The sequence below is a fragment of the Trichomycterus rosablanca genome, chromosome 5 (assembly GCF_030014385.1).
Source record: "Trichomycterus rosablanca isolate fTriRos1 chromosome 5, fTriRos1.hap1, whole genome shotgun sequence".
Taxonomy (NCBI): domain Eukaryota; kingdom Metazoa; phylum Chordata; class Actinopteri; order Siluriformes; family Trichomycteridae; genus Trichomycterus; species Trichomycterus rosablanca.
In genome coordinates, this window is record NC_085992.1 from 20,863,056 (window position 1) to 20,889,362 (window position 26,307).

At 39.1% G+C, this 26,307-nt stretch overlaps 3 protein-coding genes across 4 annotated transcripts in view; 1 reads left to right on the top strand and 2 right to left on the bottom strand.

The window, feature by feature from the left end:
- Positions 1-292: 292 nt before the first annotated feature.
- Positions 293-26,307, bottom strand: part of LOC134314748 (signal-induced proliferation-associated 1-like protein 2) — a 183,989-nt gene continuing 157,974 nt past the window's right edge. The window contains exon 26 of the mRNA XM_062995441.1: positions 293-439. Within this exon, the coding sequence (XP_062851511.1) occupies positions 293-439 (147 nt within the window). The remainder of the gene's footprint in view (positions 440-26,307) is intronic.
- LOC134314974 (uncharacterized) lies at positions 11,071-18,511 on the top strand. Its single transcript, XM_062995830.1, has 15 exons — positions 11,071-11,107; positions 12,521-12,615; positions 12,747-12,812; positions 12,924-13,140; positions 13,369-13,444; positions 13,865-14,145; positions 14,430-14,503; positions 14,717-14,850; positions 14,986-15,183; positions 16,015-16,101; positions 16,181-16,434; positions 16,535-16,663; positions 16,785-16,919; positions 17,039-17,156; positions 17,533-18,511. The coding sequence occupies exons 1-15, from the start codon at positions 11,093-11,095 to the stop codon at positions 17,748-17,750; spliced, it is 2,097 nt and encodes a 698-aa protein (XP_062851900.1). The 5' UTR covers positions 11,071-11,092; the 3' UTR covers positions 17,751-18,511.
- Positions 18,446-23,448, bottom strand: LOC134314975 (uncharacterized). 2 transcript variants are annotated; one of them, XM_062995831.1, is made up of 7 exons: positions 21,307-21,456; positions 20,888-21,164; positions 20,772-20,817; positions 20,463-20,554; positions 20,048-20,158; positions 19,482-19,758; positions 18,446-18,929 (listed from the first exon to the last, which is right to left on the bottom strand). In XM_062995831.1, exons 1-7 carry the CDS (start codon positions 21,356-21,358, stop codon positions 18,720-18,722), a joined length of 1,065 nt encoding a protein of 354 aa, XP_062851901.1. In that variant the 5' UTR covers positions 21,359-21,456; the 3' UTR covers positions 18,446-18,719. The 2 variants fall into 2 exon arrangements, with proteins under 2 accessions (XP_062851901.1, XP_062851902.1); XM_062995832.1 differs by lacking the exons at positions 20,888-21,164; positions 21,307-21,456 and adding an exon at positions 23,409-23,448.

Below are 26,307 nucleotides of genomic sequence, written 5' to 3' on the forward strand. Positions count from 1 at the left end.
ACATTCTGGGATCATCTGTATTCCACTGGATCTATAACCGCCCCCCTCCTTTGGATTTTTTTCTCAGCAAACCTGGAGAATATGTTTTATCTGACTAATAGCCTATATGGGTAAATGTCCTTCATTTTAAGTTTTTTTGTCAGTTGTATTAAAAAGCCATTCAGTACATTTCCTAAGTTGGGAGGGGTCATCTTCCACCGGATCTATAACCCCATTAGGGTTCATTTTCTCAACAAAACTGGAGAATATGTTTCATCTAATCAATAGTCTATATGGGTAAATGTCCTACATTTTAAGATTTTTTGTCAGTTTTATTTAAAAGCCATTCAGTAAATTTCCTAAGCTGGGCTGCAGCAGTTTGACTTTCCTCGTGTAGACGGATATTGTCTTCTCGAAGATGTTGCACCTCCACCTGCAGGATGACTTTATCCTCTTTCTCCTAATCATTGTCAGTAAAGAAGAAATGAACATTAAAATGGTAGCTGGTAAATGATGGTTAAGATGGTTGTGCTTGCACACCAACAACACATACAATACCACATATAACTTTATAGGGCTAAGTGGGTAGCACTGTCGTCTCACAGCAAGAAGGTCCTGGGTTCGATCCCCAGGTGGGGCGGCCCGGGTCCTTTCTGTGTGGAGTTTGCATGTTCTCCCCGTGTCTGCGTGGTTTTCCCCCGGGTGCTCCGGTTTCCTCCCACAAAGACATGCAAGTGAGTTGATTTGGAGATTTGGAGTGAGGTGATTTGGAGATACAAAATTGTCCATGACTGTGTTCGATATAACCTTGAGAAGTGATGAACATTGTGTAACGAGTAACTACCGTGTCTGTCATGAATGTAACTAAAGAGTGTAAAACATGACGTTAAAATCCAAATAAAAAAACATATAATTTTATAATGTACAGTGGGGCCAAAAAGTATTTAGTCAGCCACTGATTGTGCAGGTTCTCCTACTTAGAAAGATGAGAGAGGTCTGTAATTTTCATCATAGGTACACTTCAACTATGAGAGACAAAATGAGAAAAAAAAAATCCAGGAAATCACATTGTAGGATTGTAAGAATTTATTTGTAAATTATGGTGGAAAATAAGTATTTGGTCAATAACAAAAGTTCAACTCAATACTTTGTAACATAACCTTTGTTGGCAAAGACAGAGGTCAAACGTTTCCTGTAAGTCTTCACCAGGTTTGCACACACTGTAGCTGGTATTTTGGCCCATTCCTCCATGCAGATCTCCTCTAGAGCAGTGATGTTTTGGGGCTGTCGCTGGGCAACACGGACTCCACAAATTCTCTATGGGGCTGAGGTCTGGAGACTGGCTAGGCCACTCCAGGACCTTGAAATGCTTTTTACGGAGCCACTCCTTCGTTGCCCGAGCGGTGTGTTTGGGATCATTGTCATGCTGGAAGACCCAGCCACGTTCCATCTTCAATGCTCTCACTGATAGAAGGAGGTTTTGGCTTAAAATCTCACGATACATGGCCCCGTTCATTCTTCCCTTAACACGGATCAGTCGTCCTGTCCCCTTTGCAGAAAAACAGCCCCAAAGCATGATGTTTCCACCCCCATGCTTCACAGTAGGTATAGTGTTGTTGGGTTTTTCTTCTTCCTCCAAACACGACGAGTTGAGTTTTTACCAAAAAGTTCCATTTTGGTTTCATCTGACCACACGATATTCTCCCAATCCTCTTCTGGATCATCCATATGCTCTCTGGCAAACTTCAGACGGGCCTGGACATGTACTGGCTTAAGCAGGGGGACACACCTGGCACTGCAGGATTTGAGTCCCTCTCGGCGTAGTGTGTATACTGATGGTAGCCTTTGTTACTTTGGTCCCAGCTCTCTGCAGGTCATTCATCAGGTCCCTCCGTGTAGTTCTGGGATTTTTGCTCACCGTTCTCATGATCATTTTGACCCCACGGGATGAGATCTTGACCCCAAGGGAGATTATCAATGGTCTTGTATGTCTTCCATTTTCTTACAGTTGTTCCCACAGTTGATTTATTCACACCAACCTGCTTGCCTATTGTAGATTCACTCTTCCCAGCCTGGTGCAGGTCTACAATTTTCTTCCTGGTGTCCTTCGACAGCTCTTTGGTCTTGGCCATGGTTGAGTTTGGAGTCTGACTGTTTGAGGCTGTGGACAGGTGTCTTTTATACAGATAACGAGGTCAAACAGGTGCCATCAATACAGGTAACGAGTGGAGGACAGAAGAGCTTCTTAAAGAAGAAGTTACAGGTCTGTGAGAGCCAGAAATCTTGCTTGTTTGTTATTGACCAAATACTTATTTTCCACCATAATTTACGAATAAATTCTTTAAAAATCCTACAATGTGATTTCCTGGATTTTTTTTTTCTCATTTTGTCTCATAGTTGAAGTGTACCTATGATGAAAATTACAGACCTCGCTCATCTTTCTAAGTAGGAGAACTTGCACAATCAGTGGCTGACTAAATACTTTTTGACCCCACTGTACATTAATTGTCTATTTTTCTCTTTTATGGTTTTACTACTTTTTTTAAGTAAAAATGTTGTTTTCAAGACATCAGACTAAACAAAATTATGCACAGAGCGCATGATAAAAAGACACAGTGTCTTCTCTTTATTCTTTATTTATTTATTTTTAGGGCGGCATGGGTAGCACTGTCGCCTCACAGCAAGAAGGTCCTGGGTTTGATCCCCAGGTGGGGTGGTCCGGGTCCTTTCTGTGGAGTTCGCATGTTCTCCCTGTGTCTGCTTGGGTTTACTCCGGGTGCTCCGGTTTCCTCCCACAGTCCAAAGACATGCAAGTGAGGTAAATTGGAGATACAAAATTGTCCATGACTGTGTTCGATATAACCTTGTGAACTGATTAACATTGTGTAATGAGTAACTGTCATGAATGTAACCAAAAGTGTAAAACATGACGTTAAAATCCTAATAAACAAACAATTTATTTATTGTTAAGCCATGTCAATTTTGTGTTTTGGATCATTCTCCTGTTGTATAACCTAGCTTCAGATGTTTTACTGATGACTTTTAAGAATTTTCTAGTAAAAGAAAAAAATCATCCTTCTCTGGATGTCCACATCCTAATGCAGCAGTGTGACCCCATTACCACCAAGTGTGGCTGTTGGTCTGTTTTTTTTTATATGAAGTACTATTGACAAACATCTTGTAAAACTCTCGTTTAAAAATATATACAGTACTTCTCTCTCTATGACACATCCATCCAGAGGTTTTCATTCAGGTACTTTTTTTTTTTTTTTTTTTACAAATGTCAGTCCTATATTAATCAGTCTCTTGGTTAACAGTGGTATCTTTCATTGTATCTTCCTGTTAATACCATTTTTGTTTAGTCATTTACATTATAGAATCATGAACCCTGATCTTAACTGGGGAGTTATTTCTTGACATTTTTCTGAGATCCTTTGTGACCTCACAGATGTTGTCCTTGAAGAAATTTCGGCAGGCTGACCAATTCCAGGTCAGGTTTACAGATTCAAGTTTTCTTTTTTTTAGAACTGTGTTTAGGTACTAAAGTTTTAAAATGGTGTTGTATCTCTGTCAAAGTGTTTTTTTATAACAAATATATCTGTTGAAAATAAAAGCTTTACTTTAGGTTTATATTCTAATGGAGCTGACTGTTAGTACATTAAAATAGCTGAACTGGTAAAATTGATCTGTAATAAGGATTATACAAGAATTATAGAGCATTTTTCCAGGTAGCACCAAGGTGTAAGATGTGTTTGGAAAAATTGGAAACCTTAAATAAAAGAAAATTGTGTGTTATAAATGTTTGTGGGTTGTTTATTAATGTACAATCATTTAGTCTGAAAAATATGCAATAACAGGAACTTTTTGAGAGGGGGCAATTACCTTTTCACACCAGGTGTATTGTGTTTTAAATACCACTACTCAAGTGCCTGAAGTATTATACATAGCTAAAAAGGTGCACTTGTGATTTGTGTATGCAAGTATGTATTCGGTAGGGGTATAAATACTTTTGCTCAGACAGGCAATTGTGTGTATGCGAGCACACAAAAATGCTTGGCAAATTGTAATGTGTTGCTAGGTGGTTGCCGTGATGGACTCAGTAGTTGTTAACAGGGCTCTAGAGATGCGACCTAATTTCTCAATGGTGCGACTAAAAAAAATCTGAGGTCGCACCGGTGCGACCAGCCGTTCGAGGGAAAAAAAGTGTTCGTGACTCTGAAAGTCTCCCTGCGGTTCAACAACAGACACACATTAGGCCAATATCATGGTCTAAACCAGGGGTGTCAAACTCACGGCCCGTGGGCCAGATCCGGCCCGCCACGTCATTTTATGTGGCCCGCGAGACGATTGTTGTGATGGTTCGAGTCGTTACAGAGACGCGCTTATAATTTAATGGGACACCTGCGCCTTTAAACGCCAACCGGTGACATCGTAGTCATGGCAACTTTGACCTTCGCTGAGAAGCCATGTGACTTTTACGGCAAAAGAACGCGGGTAGTAATGTAAACAATAATAATAAATATAAATAATTATCTTGCAGTATAATACCAAAGCATCGTCTGTAAGTAGTGGCGTTTATATTCTCAGTTGTTTGTAAATGTTTAGTGAGTATATCACAGCGTTTTAGTTACAAATTTACCGTAATTAAATACAATTGTTACCGTTACTATAGCAATTAGTATCTTTACACAAAATGCTAACTCGTTAGCGCTATTTTACGTTTGGTTAAATCTCATATTGTACCATGTAACACTTGACTACAGCTGTGTGCTTGTACTGTATTAAGTTCTTTATTGTTTTTATTGTTTGTATTTTTACTTCATTCTGGTGCACACAGTGTATCACACAGCTAGGAAGCAAATAAAACCGACTGTATTCTGAAGACAGCTGTCTGTCTGTCTGTCTAGCTGAGCAAGGGGGATAAACTATTAGTGAAGGCAGAACAATTGTCTTAAAATACACTGTAAAAGCCTACATTAACTGCATCTCTCAAAATGCATGCTGATTTTGTGACCTGCAAAGTGACACAGTAGATGATGTTAAAAAATATTTACACATAATCCCAAAATGTACAAGTAGATAAGTAAGAAAATTAAGCAGAAGGAGGAAATTTAATGAAAATGAAAACAAGTTTGTGCTTCAGGAAGGGAAAATGGTGTGTCTCTTGTGTTATGAGGCTGTGTCTGTGGTAAAGGAGGACAATATAAATGTAGAATTTAGCCTCCAAGAAAAACAACAGACTGCAATCACAGCAGAATACATTACAATCGGCCCTGTGAGGTCCACAATAATGCTGATGTGGCCCTCTGTGAAAATGAGTTTGACACCCCTGGTCTAAACCAATCAGAGATAGTGAAGGGCGGGACAATATTGCAGCGGCGATATGTGAGCGACATTCAGCTCCGCCAATCAGAATGCAGCACCCGGTTTATACATGTGCGTTCGGACGTTCTGCAGTAAGTTTAGTTTTGTATATGAGACGGATGGCCGCAGAATTGAAGTTTGGGTTCTGGAGCTAGGCAGTCTAAAGTGTTGTAACGCTCATTGAAGTCCTGACTAAACAGTTCAAGTGACTCTACCTTGTCGTGTGCTTTTATCCCCACACCCTTACCACCGCACGCAGCAAAAGACCCGTAACATCCCCACCGGACAGCGGCTAGGTGAGACGACCCTCTAGTAGCAAGTGGCTAATGCTAGCGGTAAAGTGCGGCGATAGCGAAAGTAAAAACACGACAATATTTTCGTTAAGTAAAATATAAAAATAACTAAAAGACCATGAAATATTAGAATTCATGTAATCACAATACACAGTGAGTGCACCGCAAGCGATTTTGGGAATCTGTGTAAAAGATACAGTAAAGCCGATAATATAATGCACTGCATTTAAGATTACACTCTAACACTCTAGAGCCCCTCCCCACACACACACACAAATATATATATATATATATATATATATACAGTGTATCACAAAAGTGAGTACACCCCTCACATTTCTGCAGATATTTAAGTATATCTTTTCATGGGACAACACTGACAAAATGACACTTTGACACAATGAAAAGTAGTCTGTGTGCAGCTTATATAACAGTGTAAATTTATTCTTCCCTCAAAATAACTCAATATACAGCCATTAATGTCTAAACCACCGGCAACAAAAGTGAGTACACCCCTTAATGAAAGTTCCTGAAGTGTCAATATTTTGTGTGGCCACCATTATTTCCCAGAACTGCCTTAACTCTCCTGGGCATGGAGTTTACCAGAGCTTCACAGGTTGCCACTGGAATGCTTTTCCACTCCTCCATGACGACATCACGGAGCTGGCGGATATTCGAGACTTTGCACTCCTCCACCTTCCGCTTGAGGATGCCCCAAAGATGTTCGATTGGGTTTAGGTCTGGAGACATGCTTGGCCAGTCCATCACCTTTACCCTCAGCCTCTTCAATAAAGCAGTGGTCGTCTTAGAGGTGTGTTTGGGGTCATTATCATGCTGGAACACTGCCCTGCGACCCAGTTTCCGGAGGGAGGGGATCATGCTCTGCTCAGTATTTCACAGTACATATTGGAGTTCATGTGTCCCTCAATGAAATGTAACTCCCCAACACCTGCTGCACTCATGCAGCCCCAGACCATGGCATTCCCACCACCATGCTTGACTGTAGGCATGACACACTTATCTTTGTACTCCTCACCTGATTGCCGCCACACATGCTTGAGACCATCTGAACCAAACAAATTAATCTTGGTCTCATCAGACCATAGGACATGGTTCCAGTAATCCATGTCCTTTGTTGACATGTCTTCAGCAAACTGTTTGCGGGCTTTCTTGTGTAGAGACTTCAGAAGAGGCTTCCTTCTGGGGTGACAGCCATGCAGACCAATTTTATGTAGTGTGCGGCGTATGGTCTGAGCACTGACAGGCTGACCCCCCACCTTTTCAATCTCTGCAGCAATGCTGACAGCACTCCTGCGCCTATCTTTCAAAGACAGCAGTTGGATGTGACGCTGAGCACGTGCACTCAGCTTCTTTGGACGACCAACGCGAGGTCTGTTCTGAGTGGACCCTGCTCTTTTAAAACGCTGGATGATCTTGGCCACTGTGCTGCAGCTCAGTTTCAGGGTGTTGGCAATCTTCTTGTAGCCTTGGCCATCTTCATGTAGCGCAACAATTCGTCTTTTAAGATCCTCAGAGAGTTCTTTGCCATGAGGTGCCATGTTGGAACTTTCAGTGACCAGTATGAGAGAGTGTGAGAGCTGTACTACTAAATTGAACACACCTGCTCCCTATGCACACCTGAGACCTAGTAACACTAACAAATCACATGACATTTTGGAGGGAAAATGACAAGCAGTGCTCAATTTGGACATTTAGGGGTGTAGTCTCTTAGGGGTGTACTCACTTTTGTTGCCGGTGGTTTAGACATTAATGGCTGTATATTGAGTTATTTTGAGGGAAGAATAAATTTACACTGTTATATAAGCTGCACACAGACTACTTTTCATTGTGTCAAAGTGTCATTTTGTCAGTGTTGTCCCATGAAAAGATATACTTAAATATCTGCAGAAATGTGAGGGGTGTACTCACTTTTGTGATACACTGTATATATATATATATATATATAAATATAATTTTAAATATACACACATATATAAATAGATATCCGCACATACATACACACATTTACTCTATTATTAATTTTATAATAGTGTGGGAAGACCATGGCCAGCAATAGTGTATTTGTGACTAGTTCTAATACATTTCGAATTGAAAGGCTGAAAAAGCACAATGCATCTATAAAACACATTACACGCCGCGATAAATGCACTGTCCAAGTGTCCCCTCTCCCCACTGCCTTTCAGCGGCAGGCAGCAGCAAACAGATCATCAGACGAGGCCATGTTCACCAGATTGTTAGTTAATCATTTACATGTCAATATTGCCTACATGGACAGTGAACCTGGAAAACTGCGGTGTTAAATGCGATGCGGTTGAAATTTTGGGTGCACCTAACTTTTGTGCTGGTGCACCTAAGAAAAAAAGTTAGGTGCACCAGTGCAACCAGTGCAAAAAGTTAGTCTAGAGCCCTGTGTTAAGATTTTCTGAGGTGGTTGCTAAGGTATAGTTAGATGGTTCCTATAAAAAACATGTTATTAAAGTTTTGTTGGGCAGATACTAAAATGATGCCAAGTGGTTGCTAATCATTTGCTAGGTGGTTGCTAAGATTTTGCTATTCAGCGAGCTTGTGGTTTCTTTCCAGAAGTTCAATAAGGATTGGGTGGTGAAGTGAGCAGGTTGAAAGTGCTTGCAGACAGGACTTTCAGTCAGTACACATCAAGGTCTTTTCTTGTTGTATCATGTCTATAAAATTTAGAGCCATTAGCAAGACATGGGCCTCAGCTGTAAAGATTGAGCTGTGTTGTGGTAGGTTGATAATGCTTGCAGACAGGACTTTGAGTCAGTTCATATCATGGCCTTTTCTTGTTGTATCATGTCTATAAAATGTAGAGCCATTAGCAAGACATAGGCCTCAGCTGTAAAGATTGAGCTGTGTTGTGGCAGGTTTATTTTTTTGCATATTGGCCGGTTGTTTTCGCTGCTGACACTCTGTCTGTAGTTTTAGAGCCGTCAGTGTATATGGGCAGGAGAGCTGGGAATTATTCTCGGATGCAGATAAATTCTTTTAGATATGTGATCGGGTGGGTGTAAATTTTTTTGTTGTGGGCAATATCCAGTATGATGTGATGTAAAATCTGCTCCCCACTTGGTGCTGGCCATTATCATAATTATGATCATCTTTTTGGTGCACTCCTTTTTTAGTGTTGTAATGTTTTTATAGATTTTTATAGAATTTCCTTTAAGGTAGTTTTCTGGTTCATGTTGTAGTGCTTGTTTCTGACAAAAATAGATACATGTAGTTTTGTTATTTGAGAGTTTAAATCCATTGGAGACTGACCACTTAAAGATTCGGTTGATGGTTAGTTTGAGTTGTCTGTTATTCATGTATTTCCCTCGATATCCAATGCATAAGTCATCAACATACAAACTGCAGAAAGTGTTTGAAGGTATCTTCTTTGTGACACTGTTTATTTTAAGATTGAAGAGGGTGACTGAAAGAATGCACCCCTGTGGGACACCCATTTGCTGTATATGGATAGTTGATTGAAAGTTATTGATCCTGACTCTAAAGTGTCTATCTGTTAGAAAGTCAGCTATAAAGTTCGGCCTCTGAATCCAGCATGGTATAGGTCTTTCAGGATGCCATACCTCCATGCAGTATCATAAGCTTTTTCTAAATCAAAAAATACGACTACTGCGTGTTCTTTTCTACAAAAAGCATCTCTAGTCTAATCAAGTTGTCTGTTGTACTTCTGCCTTTTCGAAACCCACTTTGGGCTTCGTTTACAGGGCTCTAGACTAACTTTTTGCACTGGTTGCACTGGTGCACCAGCACAAAAGTTAGGTGCACCCAAATTTTCAACCGCATTGCATTTAACACCGCAGTTTTACAGGTTCACTTTTTTTTTTTTTATCGCTGTCCATATAGGCAATATTGACATGTAAATGATTAACTAACAATCTGGTGAACATGGCCTCGTCTGATTATCTGTTTGCTGCTGCCTGCCGCTGAAAGGCAGTGGGGAGAGGGGACACTTGGACAGTGCATTTATCGTGGCATGTAATGTGTTTTATAGATGCATTGTGCTTTTTCAGCCTTTCAATTCGAAATGTATTAGAACTAGTCACAAATACACTATTGCTGGCCATGGTCTTCCCACACTTATAATTACAATTATAAAAATAATAATAGAGTAAATGTGTGTATGTATGTGCGGATATCTATTTATATATGTGTGTATATTTAAAATTATATTTATATTAGGGCTGTCAAACGATTAAAATTTTTAATCGCGATTAATCTCAGAATTTCATATAGTTAATCGCGATTAATCGCATTAAAAAAAATCTGTGTAAATGTTATAGAAAACAAGGATTTTTAAGTGAAATGTTACAATTAAAATGGTGAACACATTTTATGCTAAATGTACTTATGTTAAAAACTGCTGGGACAAGAGAAAACTGTAAGGGAGTTTTATTCACTCACATACTAGGCAGTAAATGTCAGATTGTAGGTTAGAATTTCTCCATCAGCAAACATTGTAGATCAGCGGTGCTTTAGGTGGGATAAGGCGTAGTTATTGTAACAGACTTGTCTGTGGTTGTATCGTGACGATGGTTTGATGGACGTTTCTACACGAAGTGAGTGTGTTTTGACCCTTTGGGGCTTCCATAGTTCATGAACTAACGTGCTCGACTCAGCTTTCCGGTATTCGGTACAGAAGAAGAAGTTAATTAAGTGTAATAAAGTGTTCTGCTCCCGACAACTTGTGAATATAGCGTGTATTTATTTCTTTATTATGCAAGTACATCACTACGACGATTGGTTACATTATGTTAACAAACCGCAAATGAAAAACGGTGGCAAGTCCGACATTAAAACGTTTGTTCTACCAGTCAAGTGTCAACATGAACTAGAATTTGCGTTAATGGCACTAATTTTTTTAATCGCGTTAAATTGAGGTCGCGTTAATGCGTTATTATCGCGTTAACTTCGACAGCCCTAATTTATATATATATATATTTGTGTGTGTGTGTGTGGGGGGGGGGGGGCTCTAGAGTGTTAGAGTGTAATCTTAAATGCAGTGCATTATATTATCCGCTTTACTATGGAGCTCAAACGCTGCCATAAGTATTTGAATCTGAATTTTATAAATTTGAAATATTTCAATCTGAATTTTATAAATTTGAAATATTTAATGGCGTAATTTATAAATTTGAATTTTAACAATGCTTTTTTGTGATTTGAACTTGTGAGGTGGTGAAATTTGCTGTTGAAAAAATTTCATTTCAAAATTACAACTTGCAATTTTCAGATTTTAAAAATTCAGATTTTAAAAATTCAGATCTCACAGATTCAAATCTCAGAAATACGAATTCAAGCTTGAGGTGAAACATCCGGGTATCCCAGGAAAAGTAAACTTTCCAGAGCGATCGAACGCAGCATTTAACCAATCACAGCGCTGCCTCACCTGCGTTCATGTCTGTGGAGGAGAAATGAATCCCAATGAGGTAAGTGCATCCAAAGTTCTTCAGATCCACACAGTCAGCTAATTATTTATAGTTCTGGTAAATACTCAACGCTCTTTACGGCAAGTTTTATATTTTGCGTTATGTAACACTGGTGGCGTGATAACGCGCGGGGTAAGGTTAGTTAGCGTTAGCTAGCTTGTTGGTAGTGGTTAGCTAAGAGTTTTGCTTGGCATAAGCTGGTCTGAGTTTAGGAAGGCATGGATATTCCGTTGCTTGCACGTATTAAAACGGGGAGTTCAGAAATGTTGTGAAACTTCTTTCCTGGTGTGCCGTATAGCACTTCAGAGTTCAGTCTTTACCTCATTTACCTAACACACCTGGTTCGACTCATCTGGTCAGCTGAGGTTGACACTCATCTCTACAGAGCTGTGGTCTGCTAGGAACTATTTAAATGTAAGATTTGACTTTCATTCGAGAGTCGACTGTTAGGAATTACTGTGTTTAAATGACATGGTAATTAAAACTTGTTTGTTCTTGTTTTCTGTTTAGCAACTAACCTTACTTTTGGATCATATTTGGGGGAGGCTTCGCTCGCGTCTGGAGCGTGTCCTTGACAGGATGCCTTTGGATTTAGACTATATGGAATTTGTCTGTGCTCAAGAACTAGTTTTCCTCACTGCCATCTGCCCTCAGATCAACATACCCCATTAGTCACAACCTGCTTTATCCCAGGGACTTCACACCAATTGGTCAGCCACCCATAAAGCATGTCCCTCCTAGTCAGTTTAACCCCAATTCACACCTGGCAGGGTGGGGCAACAACTCTCAAATGAGTCACACCTTACTTTGCTTGATTTAACTTGAATATTTTTTTTTATTCATTATTCATTGATAAAGATTTCAGTTTATAATATTTTATCACTTATGTGACGAGTTGCTTGTTCATTTCTGTTTCTGTTGTTTAGCCTGTTAACCACTACCAACTAGCTAGCTTGTTGGTAGTGGTTAGCTAAGAGTTTTGCTTGGCATGAGCTGGTCTGAGTTTAGGAAGTGTATTGGTTAACATTATGGTTATGTGTATGTGTTTCCCTGACATTTTGATGTCAACTTGTCAATGGTTGAAAAGAATTAATTTTGAGGCATAAAGACTATCAGGATCTTGCTAGTTCTAGTTATCAGAGCTAACTACAGGTTGTAAAACAGGCAATACGTGTCGTAGTTACTGGTATGCTATTGGCAGTTAGTTAATATTTTTTAAATGCATTAGACTAACTAGCTAAATAAGTGTCTAACAGAGTGTTCCAGAAGAAGTTCATGCCACCATTTTTATAGTTTTCTCATTCATTCTTGTTAAACCGTTTTATTTTACTTTCTACGATTGGCATCATGGAGGGAATACATGGGATGCAAGGAAGGGTACAAATAATAATTATGTTTTCCTTGTATTTATAGGGAAATGCTGATGTTGTCAGGTCAGTAAGGCACCTGTTGTCCTTGTTGACCTCACAGTCAGGAAGTGCAGCTGGCCCTAGTCAAGAAAATGCCAGGTCTCTTATATATTTTAATGTAGTGAGCTAAATATTTTGTCTTAACAGTGTTACAAGAGCACTGTCTGCTACAATACAAATAATAAATTGTGGTCTAATTGTGAATATCTTAATGCTTTTCATGGTTTTAGGTCCTTTAGGCAGCAGTTCAGTTCAGTTCAGGGTGAGAGAGCAGCTGTTCAGACTGAGATGGCCAGGTTTTACTACCTATTTTGATTATGTACTGTTAAGTAAAGATATACTCTATAACAAATTGACCTTTTTATACTTTCATTGTCATTATTTTTGTAATTGTAATTTCCTGACAGGTCCTTCCCTGGGTTTTTTACCAAAGGACGGGGGAAAAAACGCTTTTCTGCTGCTACACCTGTCCTCTGCAAACCAGCTAAAGTAATGCCATTTATCTTTTACCTCCTACCTCGCCAATATGATCGGACACCTAAGGAAGAAGACCAGTTGTTGCACACGCAAGCTGGGTTGGGGCGTAGGATGGCATACATTGATGAAAATGCTACATACGATGAGGTATGTTTGTTTGATGTCATTTAAAAAAAAATCTAGATCTACTATTCTCAACAGAACATGGTTGATACGGTGCCTATCAAAACCCAACTCTTAAAATTAAATCTGTAGTCAAGGTAATTGTTTTAGTCCTGTTAAGAAAAGAAAATCGGTATCATCTGCCAAATTTATGAGAAGCCCTTAACATTTTCTGCATTTTTGGTGTTTTTTTCCTCTCCATATCACTTTTAGATATGTGCACGACTAAAGGAACTGTATCCAAAATTAAAGGAGCTGACAGGTGGTTGGCTTATCTACAAAGCCTCAGGTACATATAGGGATGTTTCTGATGATGCTTTACAACAGGTTTCTTGCAAAAGTATTTAATTTGGGGAAGTCTGGGTACTCTATAATGACAAAGTAATTAACAGAAAAATGGAGGGGGAGGCTGTTGACGGGTATATCTGTCAGGGCTGAGGGTGAACACTGGACTTTTTTCCAACGTGAAAACAGCGGAGAGCGAGCAAACCTGTAGGAAACATTTGCTGAATTTTACAAATAGTGTATTGAATTGAAATCATACATTTTGGATTTGGTATAGCTTTACATTTGGGTCATGTAATTTTAGTACATTTCATAAGCTTTATATGGGAACAAACTTGTAAGATGTCTGAAACATGTTAAAAGAGCGGTAACCCAGTACATTGCCAGCAAACACTGTGCTCATTACTGTTGTTTTTGTTTTAAGGAGGGTGGGGTACCCGAAAGCTCACTCTTGTAACACCTGATGATGGTGGATACTGCAGCAACCTTTTGAAAACTGCAAGTCAGAGTGGTAAAGGAGTTCTGTATATAGCTCCTCTTCAGATGGAACTTGATACCTCTCCTCTGCCACCAACCTCGGAAAGCTTCAGTGGCATGCCAAAAGAGAAGTGCCAGAAATGTGGTGTCTTTTACCCGCTTGTCATCCTAACTGCCCATATAAAGTCCTGTGAGGTCATCAATCTAGAGGATGATCAGATTGAAAAAGTAAATAACTTCTTATTCAAACACTGAAAAGTTACATTGATTGTGTGGTACTTTGTGGAATAGTTCATTGGATGGGAATGGAAAATATGAATAAATAAAATCCAGTGGTTTGTTTCTAGACCACATAATGAATCCTGATGTCTCTGCACCCTTTTAAAATTAGCATCTAAAAGTTATTACTCAACAAATCTGATCTAAACAGTAAATCTTTTAACTGTATGTAATAGATGTTATGCACATACTATCATGTTGCACTGGGACAGATTGTGTTTTACTTATTTTAGGCAACCTGTCCCATATGTCAGGAGGAAATGCCACTTGATATTCTGGAAATACACGCAAGTTCGTGCAAAGAAAGGTAGGAGAAATGGACTTAGTCTGTAAAACATCCCTAATCACAGAAACTCCACACTGTTTAGTGGCTCTGAGATGTATTTAGTGTTTATATTGATTGCCCTTTGTGTAAGTTCACAACTATTGGATTTTATGTTTAGAGTATGTCATTGGTGCTGACTTGGCTCCTAAAATGTTATCATAAAGTTCACCTGTTATTTATACGTATGTGTTTAAGGATACCACCTGTAGACATGAGCTTGTCTCAGGAAGGACCATGCACACCCCACACTTCTCCAGGAAATGTCACCCCACTTGCATGTAATGCTGAACCTTCAAATGCAACTCAAGACACATGCATTAATGATTATGGTATGTGGTACGGCCTAAATTTTTTTTATATATATTTAATTTTTAAATTGAGCTGTTCAGAAGCATCAAGTATAAGTTACAGTACTGATATTTGATCACAGTTTCAAAAATATTAAAATTTTGTTTGTATATCAGACTGGAAAACTCATCCAGATCCTGAAAGAGCAGCAACCCTTTATAGTAAGGGGATTCTTCACTTACATGAGACTGGGAAGCCCCTTTTCATGAACATGGATTTGACAATGAGAAAGGAGGATCAAGACCGAGAACTCCTTGCACTGTACAAGCAGCCAAGTGTGGAATGGGCATGTCCAGTGACATGTAAACTTCAAGGTGACTGTATATACCAGTGTAAATTGTGCACATTTACACAGTGGATATTTCTAGTCTGACATTGCTGTTATTTCTGTTTCACTTATTGGCATAGACCAAGTAATGCTCAACGCAATTGGATTAACATACAGCTGAATCTGAACTCTGTAGAGAAAACATTTTACCTTCATAAAGTGCCTTCAGTGCACCTTCCTGATCATGTTTCAACAGTTATACAGAAATAACTTCTGATTCATTTGCAGCATTAAGTGCAGCCATTAACAGTGAAATTTCAAATCAGTCCTTTTTTCATCATCACCTAAATAACTACCCCATAGTTTGTTCATTGATGTGGTCTAAAAAGTACTAAGCTCAACTATTTTTAATTGAATCTCCAAAATCATGTCTTGTAGGGAAAAACAAGCTTGCAAGATTTAGGCTGCAGGTGTTAGGATAAATGTTTCTGGACCTTTTCAAATCAAGAATTGTAAAACCTGTTATATGAATTCAATAAACAATAGGAAATGTCTAATAGAAGTGGACAATGCTCCAAAAATATAGAGTTTGTAGCATATATATTAGGTAATGGTTAATGCTTTTAACCCCAGCACTTTGAGCCAAGATCTTTATTGTGGATGATATAGAATGACCCTAATTCAATTTCTGATCTTGGAGGGCATTAGTCCAGCACACCTTATTCAACTTGTTAATTGTCAGGTTCATTCTGTTTGTTTGGGCAGAAGAATCACCAAAGTCACTGGACTGGAAATTAATATTCCTGTTGTATATCGATTGAGAGGATTTTTTTGTTATTTCAGTGTGTTATATTTTAATTTGTGTTTTCCATATTAGGAGATGTTGCTGTTGGTGAAGGAGTGACAAGATACTTCTTTTCAGCAGTTATTCAAAGACTTAAAGCTGGCTTCAGTATTAACCTAGGTATGATAATCATTGTTACAAATGTTTATTACCTTTTCTTGGAATCAGAAATGTTGACATGCATGTCTTTTAATTACAGGAAATACTGAAAGGACTTGCCTATTTGAAGGTGAGCCTGATCATCTGGTCCCTTCATCATCCCAATTCCTCACTGAGGGTGACCTGTTTCTAGTAGCTGGACGGATGCTGGGACATTCGTTCTTACATGGGGGACCTCGGCTGCCTGGACTCAGCAGAGCAATTGTCCATATACTTCTAGGAGATTCACCTGAGACAGCCACAGTGCAGATAGAAGATTGTCCTGACCATGACATAAGAGAAATCATCAAATTGGTATGTACATAATGTGTTGTAATTTTTTTTTTTATTGAAAAAGAAAGTTGAGTTACAGCCATTTATGTATATTGTTTATATTCTACTATTTTGTTTCCAGCTTGATGGAGATGCTGAACTCAGTGATGATGAACGCCAGGCTGTCCTTGACCTGTGTCTTTCTTGGGATCTACCTGGCCCAACCAATACAAACAGAAGGTGGCTCTTTGAACGCCTTTTGTCACATGCGGTAACATGCATTATCTACACATTGATCCCATTTTAACACTGCTGCCTTAGTGTGGCTGTTTAGTTTTTGAGTAACCAATACATTAAGTTAAGCAGTATTGTGATTTTTGCCAAATCTGCAGGTCATTGGTAGAAGATTACGTCAGTTGAAACAAATTCGGAAAGGACTAAAGGAAACCAAGGTGTGGTCACTGTTGATTGAAAGGAAAGATGTGCAGATTTTTCCAAAGGAGAGCGAATATTTACTTACGCCACAAGTATGTTTATATATATATATCAAGAAAACATTTTTTTATAACACAGAGACTTATGTGGTGTACATGACCTAGTCATATACAAACAGCATTAATTTATAAGAATGCTTTTATTTTTTAAGATACTGCTCCCATACATTCGCTGGCCCACTGAAAGCAGTGCAGATGAAGATGATGATGACTGTCCACTGGAAAACAAGTGTCGCATCTCTGGATATTTTCGGCAGTTCATTGAGACTGGTATGCATTTCTTTACATTATTTTAATGGTGATTGTGCTCTGAATGTACTGTATTCCTGCCATTTTGCCAACATTTTGTACCATTTGGACCAGGAATAAGCCTTATCTAAATAGAAAAAAATGTACAGTGGTAGACCTGGTGATTCTCTACAGACATAAAACTATCCATGTTGCTACAGTTCAGCTTTATGAAAACTCCCTGGACTACCTCTGCTAAAAATAATTCTGCCGTTCATGTTTTCAGTAACATTGCCAACATATCAATTAGAGGTTTATTTTTTGACTTCACATACATTTTATCCACTTGCTACCCGACATTAACAAAGTGTATTCTCTTTGCATTTATGTCAATATGTTGTGTGTGTACTATTTCTAGCATCCAGCTCTCACCTTAAGGAGTTGGTGAAGTTTTGGATAGGATGGGAAGTGCCAGGCAGCGACATGGTAGTGGAAATCATCAATGGCCTTCTGCCAAAGTCTTCCACCTGCTTCTGCACACTACGCTTACCAGGTCACTACACCAGTTACAGCCACTTCCAGGAAGACCTGTTGATGTGTATTGGCACCTCCGATTTTGGTTTTGGGATTATTTAGATACATGGTGTAGTTTAGCATAGGCAAGCCTCTACAGCTTGAAAAGCAAGTTCAGCAAAATGTATACACGTTGTTTGAAAAATTAAGTTAGGTATACCTGCAACAATTTACAGTTCAAAGTTAACATTTAACCAACATTACTTTTTTTGAAAATGTAATTACATTCCTGTTCAATGGATTTTTCTGCACAAGTATTGTGCAACTAACAATTTAGTGTAAAAGTGAAAAGTAAACACATTCTCTACAGGAAACAATAATATTGCATGTTTTTCTGCACATTTAAGTACAGTTTATTTACTGAATAATGGGGAGAAAAAAAAAACCTTAAATGTGCAGTGGCCTTTCTGTACCCTTCCCCCCGTATGTTAAATTCAGTAAATATACAGTTGCATTAAAACATACAGAGGCTGGGTGTCTGTAGTGGATGTGTTCATTGATTTTTCTAAGTGGACAAAAATGTTCTTTCACCATGGTTATACACATTTTTACACAGCTAATTCGGTATGAACGTAGTGGGTGTGCAAACATCGTTACAACTATGCATGTCTTTAAAAGTTTGTTCGCATTCTTATACTGCAGAGAAGTATTTTTCTTTTAAGATGGTTATCAATACTGTCATGCAAAAACCCTTTTTGTAACCATACACACTTACTTTCATTTAACAAAACATTGGACACGAGTGACAATTTTGGAAGGATGTAAAATCTTTTATTTGTAAGTGTTCTACTTAAAATTGTGAGTTAGAAATAAAATTTTATGTCTACAGAATTATGAATGCCTTTTTTTATGGGGACATATTTGTACTCCCTATAAGCAAACTGTACTAGTTTTAGCAGACATTGATAAAACAAACTTAAATGTTTAAGGAAATAGTGTCTTAACATTTCCACTGTTTTCCATTGGAAAACAATCCACTGTGGCAGTTTTCTTGCTATCACCCCATCATCCTCCAAAATGCATTCAGAAACTTCACTCCAAAAGAGCCTGGCAGAACTGCATGGCAGCCATATAGATATCAACACCACGTGACTGTGATGTTGCTCTGGGGTCAATTAAGTCTCTGAGTGCTGTAAACTGCTCTGCTGTAAGTGGACAGCCTGTTGTAGGAACATGAATTCCAGCATTTCTAATGTGAGGTAACCCACTGCTCTCCCAATCAATCTCTGGGATGTCCAACACCTAGATTTAAAAAAAGCGCAAAAGTTCACTTATCAAGGAAATGCATCGTACCAACCAACAGTTTGAAATTTCTTATGGTACTTGTGGCTTAAACCAGGGGTTCCAAACCCTGGTCCTGGAGTACCCCATGCCCTGCATGTTAGTGTTTTCCCTGCTCCCAGTACACCCAAACCACCAAATAAGTTCATTAACAAACCCTCCCTTAGGTGAAAGAGGTGCGTTAGAGGAAAAAAATACACAAAATAAAAAAATACAGGGCCGGGTAATCCAGGGTCAGTGTTGAAACACTGTGACCAAAACTTCCAAGTGGATTAGAGTAAATAAGGATATGTGATGGGTAACATACCTAGGTCAAAGGCTCTGGATGACAAACCCATTATCTTAAATCTTTAATTAACATCAATTAAAATAGTGTTGCTCATTTATAAATCATTAGCTAAAATTTGAATAAACAGCTATTAAACTGTCTAAAAATACCTTACTAATTTGTTTGCAGGCTGTTACATACACACACAAAATAATACAACCATTTAAAGTTGAAACAGTTGGTACCTCCTCATTTTGGGGCTCCTGAACTGGCTGATAAACATGTCCTATTGCCCACAGCTGGTTCGGAGTCATGTTGCCTTCTGTTCTTAAGGGGTGGTTGTCCCAGCCATCTCGAAAAATGTCCAGGTCATCTTGAAGTCTTGGTACAAAGGTGTAATGGCAACAGAAAAGATGTGTTTGGTCTGCAATGTCAAGATAGTTGCCTTCCTCAAGATAGTGGAGGACATCATAGTACACGCTGGTCACTGCAGTCCATACATCTCGCCATAATCTCTCGATACTTAAAAGTAAAAGTACTACACATCAGACTTTATCACATGACAGTAAGGACTGCTGTAGCAGATTCTATTTACTATATGAAATGGTCTTGTTTTGAAATAATTATTTACAGAAAGCATGTTATAATTCCTGAATAAACATAAAAAGTTGGGTTAGGGCCAAAACGCAGGTAAAAGCATGTCATTTGTTAATCAACTAAAATAATTAATTGTTGCATTAAGAGCAGGACAATCATCAAAGTATGTTGGACATCAGCCCCCTGGGGCCATAGTGACAACTGGGTTACGCACCGCTGGTTGTGGACACTTTTTCCAGAAATGAAACTGCTCCTCCCAGTTCCACGGACTGTGAACATGAAGCGTGCTATCTGGACATTCTCAACTCCCTGATCCGCCCTTACTCTAGAATGTTGCAGAATATATTACAATTTGTGAATGTTACAATTATTAACTTAATACTACATATTCCTGTAGCTACTAAGCAAAGCACTAGCAATGGCAAAATCATGAGTTTGGCTGAAATGATGAAAAAATTAATGTATGTTTAATACTTTAAGCTGATTTATAATTAAAAGTGTGTTTTAAAAAAATATGTAAAATATTATTACAATATGCTCAACAGTTATTGGAACAAAATGAAAAAGCTTATCACAATGTAATTAACCGAAGTCATTATGTGCACATTTTATAGAGTATTGTAAAATACCTAAGAGGGAATCCAAATCTGTCCACTGACTCCTGGAAGAAGGTCAGTGCAGTTGAGGAGAGGTTGTTCGTGGCAGCTCCCAGGTACATTATCTATATAATATAAAAAAGAAGTCCAGGTTTCTTAACAGTATGATATAGCAAACAAAACAATTGCAATAAAATAATTTAAAACATTTTACAAAATACATAGGTATCACATTACGACAAGGCGTTGATGCTACTTTTCACCAACCAAAAAGAGAAAGAAATAAAAACTGCAAGATTTAAAAGGTACTGCAATTCAAGAAACAATTATTCATAAAATCACCTTTCTTGAGAAGCCATCCACTCCACCAAACACGACAATGTTGAACCTAATATGAGACAAAAACTGTTTAATAGGTAACATAAATAATTTTAATAGGAACATAGAATGACACATACCTAATTAGTTTATGATTAGTATCAATGTGCATCATTGACTTGGGGCCTGGAACTGAATATCTTCTTCGGACAACGCAACCCATCTCTGTCATCCTGGACAAGACTCCGAGTGTGTCAACGCGATGAAGCGATGCTCTAACACGGTCATACTGTACTCTGTGCCCTTCAGCCGCCAAGATGCCCTTCACCATCCTATCCACGATTTTCCTGAACTTTGACCTTTCCCGTGATTCGTAGCTGAAGCCGGTTTTTGACTTCCGGTTACAGTGTTTACGTTCTGAACGACAGAAGTAGTGGTCATTCGTAACTTTTTTTTTTTTAACAAACATGGCCAAAAACGCTATGTGGTTGAATAGTAAGTGTAGAGCAACTGTTTATGTATGCATTTTGTTAGACGAGTGCACTTTTGAAGTGTGTACCCTTATTCCCTCCTCTCGGTGTGTTGTTGGAACGCACTCTGCTCACTCGCATGTTCTGCGTCTCTGCAAGCTGATGCTCCGAACAATAAAGCAGTTTTGTTTTAGTTAAAACTGAGTCCTTTCTTAATTCCTAGCACTTGACAGTAAGGATGTTTTAGGAAGCTGTGGTGACCGTGTTCTGACAGTGTCCCACCCTTCCACGCTTACAGAGTGGGTAGATGACATGAGGTTAGCTATGTTGATAATAATGAACCATTTCGTCTTCCGAAGCTGTATACGGTGAGGAGCTACAGAAGTATAAAAGCACAGAGGCATATATGCATGGGAATTGCTGAAGGTAAACATCAGGCGTGGGTAATGCTGAGGGAAAGTGGAGTAGTGGAGACGGTGGGTTGCTCGTGCATTGCAGGGTTATGGTATGGATGAGCCGAGGAACATTCTAACTGCTGTGAAACACTGGAAATAATAAACGATGTATAACGACTAATTTTTTTTTTTTTTTTTTTACTTCTACAACAGTGTATAACTGTACTTGGTTCATGAGTGGATGTAAAGCAGGAAAGGGGAGCTGAAGGGACAGAATAAAATGCGTTTCGTTGTTTAATTTACTAAAACAATAAACTGGGAACAACAAACGGTATTTACACCCGTTCAGGATTCACTTGGACTGTCTGGGTGTCCGGATTTGATTGTTATTTGTCCTATTTCTATACAAAGTGAAACTGCATTATACGATATTATAAATTTTTTATTATTATTTAATTAATAAATATTATTATATTATTAACATAATTAATATGATTATTATTATATTATTATGGACTGTAACGCATAAGGCGCAGGGCACGGACAGTGTTTACAAATCCGCTGGTGTTCAAAGCACGAACCTTCCAATAACAGCTTCAATTTCTTTCAGTTGTTGTGGCACCCGAGAGCGGCACACGTCGAGCCCGAGCGCATATTTGAACCATGCAACTACCAAAAGTAGTTTAATAATGTTGTAGTTAGTACTACAGCAACTCTAATGCAACCGGAAACGAAAAACCGGCAAACGGAAATAGGGAGGTGTCATGGCAGCCCCCATAGTGTTGCCAGGAAAATCGTGGATAGCCAGAGTGTGGCATTCTGGATGTAATATCAGACACCAGTGTGTCCAGCTCTTCATCCGAGAGAGTACTGTAGTGTGCCCTAACTGAGAGATTGTACTCTGTCATACGCCTATGAACAGTCCTTTCTGACACTCCTAACAGACCAGCAACGCATGAGATAGGCAAATTCATGTCAAGTAAACTGGTCAGGTATTCTTGACTGATGACTACTTTTGGTCGTCCAAGACACCCTTGTTCCAGCTGTGCAACCACCATGTGCGTCTCATTCTGTTGCTTTGCCATGTTAATTGCAGTATTTAGCTCCGTTAAAGCTTCCAATATGTTATGGGGTATGTTGATCTGAGGGCAGATGGCAGTGAGGAAAACTAGTTCTTGAGCACAGACAAATTCCATATAGTCTAAATCCAAAGGCATCCTGTCAAGGACACGCTCCAGACGCGAGCGAAGCCTCCCCCAAATATGATCCAAAAGTAAGGTTAGTTGCTAAACAGAAAACAAGAACAAACCAGTTTTAATTACCATGTCATTTAAACACAGTAATTCCTAACAGTCGACTCTCGAATGAAAGTCAAATCTTACATTTAAACAGTTCCTAGCAGACCACAGCTCTGTAGAGATGAGTGTCAACCTCAGCTGACCAGATGAGTCGAACCAGGTGTGTTAGGTAAATGAGGTAAAGACTGAACTCTGAAGTGCTATACGGCACACCAGGAAAGAAGTTTCACAACATTTCTGAACTCCCCGTTTTAATACGTGCAAGCAACGGAATATCCATGCCTTCCTAAACTCAGACCAGCTCATGCCAAGCAAAACTCTTAGCTAACCACTACCAACAAGCTAGCTAACGCTAACTAACCTTACCCCGCGCGTTATCACGCCACCAGTGTTACATAACGCAAAATATAAAACTTGCCGTAAAGAGCGTTGAGTATTTACCAGAACTATAAATAATTAGCTGACTGTGTGGATCTGAAGAACTTTGGATGCACTTACCTCATTGGGATTCATTTCTCCTCCACAGACATGAACGCAGGTGAGGCAGCGCTGTGATTGGTTAAATGCTGCGTTCGATCGCTCTGGAAAGTTTACTTTTCCTGGGATACCCGGATGTTTCACCTCAAGCTTGAATTCGTATTTCTGAGATTTGAATCTGTGAGATCTGAATTTTTAAAATCTGAATTTTTAAAATCTGAAAATTGCAAGTTGTAATTTTGAAATGAAATTTTTTCAACAGCAAATTTCACCACCTCACAAGTTCAAATCACAAAAAAGCATTGTTAAAATTCAAATTTATAAATTACGCCATTAAATATTTCAAATTTATAAAATTCAGATTGAAATATTTCAAATTTATAAAATTCAGATTCAAATACTTATGGCAGCGTTTGAGCTCCATACTTTACTGTATCTTTTACACAGATTCCCAAAATCGCTTGCGGTGCACTCACTGTGTATTGTGATTACATGAATTCTAATATTTCATGGTCTTTTATTTATTTTTATATTTTACTTAACGAAAATATTGTCGTGTTTTTACTTTCGCTATCGCCGCACTTTACCGCTAGCATTAGCCACTTGCTACTAGAGGGTCGTCTCACCTAGCCGCTGTCCGGTGGGGATGTTACGGGTCTTTTGCTGCGTGCGGTGGTAAGGGTGTGGGGATAAAAGCACATGACAAGGTAGAGTCACTTGAACTGTTTAGTCAGGACTTCAATGAGCATTACAACACTTTAGACTGCCTAGCTCCAGAACCCGAACTTCAATTCTGCGGCCATCCGTCTCATATACAAAACTAAACTTACTGCAGAACGTCCGAACGCACATGTATAAACTGGGTGCTGCATTCTGATTGGCTGAGCTGAATGTCGCTCACATATCGCCGCTGCAATATTGTCTCGCCCTTCACTATCTCTGATTGGTTTAGACCATGATATTGGCCTAATGTGTGTCTGTTGTTGAACCGCAGGGAGACTTTCAGAGTCGCGGACACTTTTTTCCCTCGAACGGGAAAATTGGTCGCACTCTAGAGCCCTGGTTTAGTATATTGTCCCGTTCCAGTTGCCACGTTAAGTGGTTGTTGACCATTCTTTCCATGGTTTTGCAGATACAACTAGTCAGTGCTATAGGCCGGTAGGTTTCAGGAATTTTGTGGTCTTTCCCCAGTTTGGGGATAGGAATTACCACAGCTTCTTTCCATGCAGGTATTGTTTTCTCTGAATAACATATTGAAACATTGGTTGAAAACTTTCAAGAGCAGTGTCATAGAGTCTGGGGGTAGATGTTTCAACATTTGATATTGATGTCATCTTGACCAGTAGCTGTGTTATGGACTCTCTGTAAGGCAAGTTGTAGTTCTTCTTGGGTGTCTTGATTGTATGCCTCTGTTATCAGAGTAGAAGTTGATTTTATTACTTTCTATTCGTGCCCATATAACTGCAAATTCTGGGGTGGAGTTGCTGTCCCTTTCAAACGTCTCTGCTAGTAGTTCTGCAATTTCTTTTATACTGGTAGCTAACCTGTCTACCGATAAGAGATATTGGACTCGTGGTAGGCTTTCTTTACATTTCATCTTTTGTAGAAGGTTCCAAATTTTTCTGGATGGGGTGTTTATTATGATACTGTTAACAAATACTTTTCAGCTCTGCTTTGCTGCATTAATTGTCCTTCAGGCTCTAGCTCTGGTGACTCTTAGATTGTTTAGGTTTTCTAAGGTGGGATGTTTGTTGAAAGTCCTTTCTGCATGCTTGCATATCTTGATGGCCTGCTCGCATTCATCGTTGTACCAGGGATTGCGTCTTTTCTGGTTTCAGGGAAGTTCTTGGTATTGTCTCCTCAGTTTTTCCTTTTAGGGTGTTCTGGACTGCACAGTGTTAAATCTATTGTGGTGTATGTACCATGTCCCGGATGTATGTATGTAGGGGCTGGTGTTACTGATTAAGCTTCCTACTATTTTTCCTCTAGTATTAGTGTTTTGACTCCCCCATATTGTACTGTGGCTGTTGAAGTTCCCCAGTAGTATGTATGGAGAAGGAAGTTGTTCTGTTAACCTATCTAGGCTTGCTGGATCGAGAGATATGCTGGGGGGAATCTAGATGGAGCATATTGTGATGGTTCTTACAATGATATTTGTGGCTTGAATTGCTGTTGCCTGAAGTGTGGTATTGAGATAAATTTGGCTGTGTTGGATGGTATGTCTTATGTAGATGGATGTTCCTCCTGATGGTCTGTTTATTTTTGGACCACAGGTGTGATAGCCGACAAAGTCTTTCAGGATTATATTGATGCCTGGTGTTGTTAGTGTCTCTTGGAATAAAATTGCAGATGGGTTTAGCAATATGGCTAGTCACTGAAGTTCATTGTAGTTGGCTTGAAGGCCACGGTAGTTCCACTGTAGGATTGGATCTATTGTCATTTGGATTTCCTTGAGGTTGAGCGAGATTCACTTCTGCTTCTAAGAGATTTACTCTGATTCTGGGCTAGTTCATTCTCTCTCATTTCCACATCTTTGTGGGTGTCTGTTTTCTTTGAACCTTGGCTTTGGTTTGTTTTATGGAGTTGTTGAGGGTTATCTAATTTCTTTTGCATTTTGATGTCACTTGGATTTCCTTTTCTTTCATCCACAGTGGGCAAGTTTTGTCTGATGCCGAATGCGGGCCCCCGCAGTTCCTACATTTAGGAGTCGTTAGACAGGGCATACCATGACCCTCCTCTCCGCAGTTACAGCAAGTTGTAGTATTTTTACATGCAGCTGACCCATGGCCGTATTTTTGACATCCAAATGTAATTGGATTTGGGATGTAGAGTTCAACGTCCACTCTTTCATATCAAATTATGAGTTTTGCCGGGGGATTGGCTCCGTTGAAAGTTATGAAGTATGTATTTGTTTTTATGG

Coding starts and splice junctions, on each gene's coding strand:
- LOC134314974 (XM_062995830.1), top strand. Junction 14,146..14,429: donor AGGATGATCAGATTGAAAAA/GTAAATAACTTC, acceptor TACTTATTTTAG/GCAACCTGTCCCATATGTCA. Junction 14,504..14,716: donor GCAAGTTCGTGCAAAGAAAG/GTAGGAGAAATG, acceptor TATGTGTTTAAG/GATACCACCTGTAGACATGA.
- LOC134314975 (XM_062995831.1), bottom strand. CDS start 21,358: ATGCGAGTGAGCAGAGTGCGTTCCAACAACACACCGAGAGGAGGGAAT. Junction 20,555..20,771: donor TGGATGGCTTCTCAAGAAAG/GTGATTTTATGA, acceptor TATATTATATAG/ATAATGTACCTGGGAGCTGC. Junction 18,930..19,481: donor AGGAGCCCCAAAATGAGGAG/GTACCAACTGTT, acceptor TTTTAAATCTAG/GTGTTGGACATCCCAGAGAT.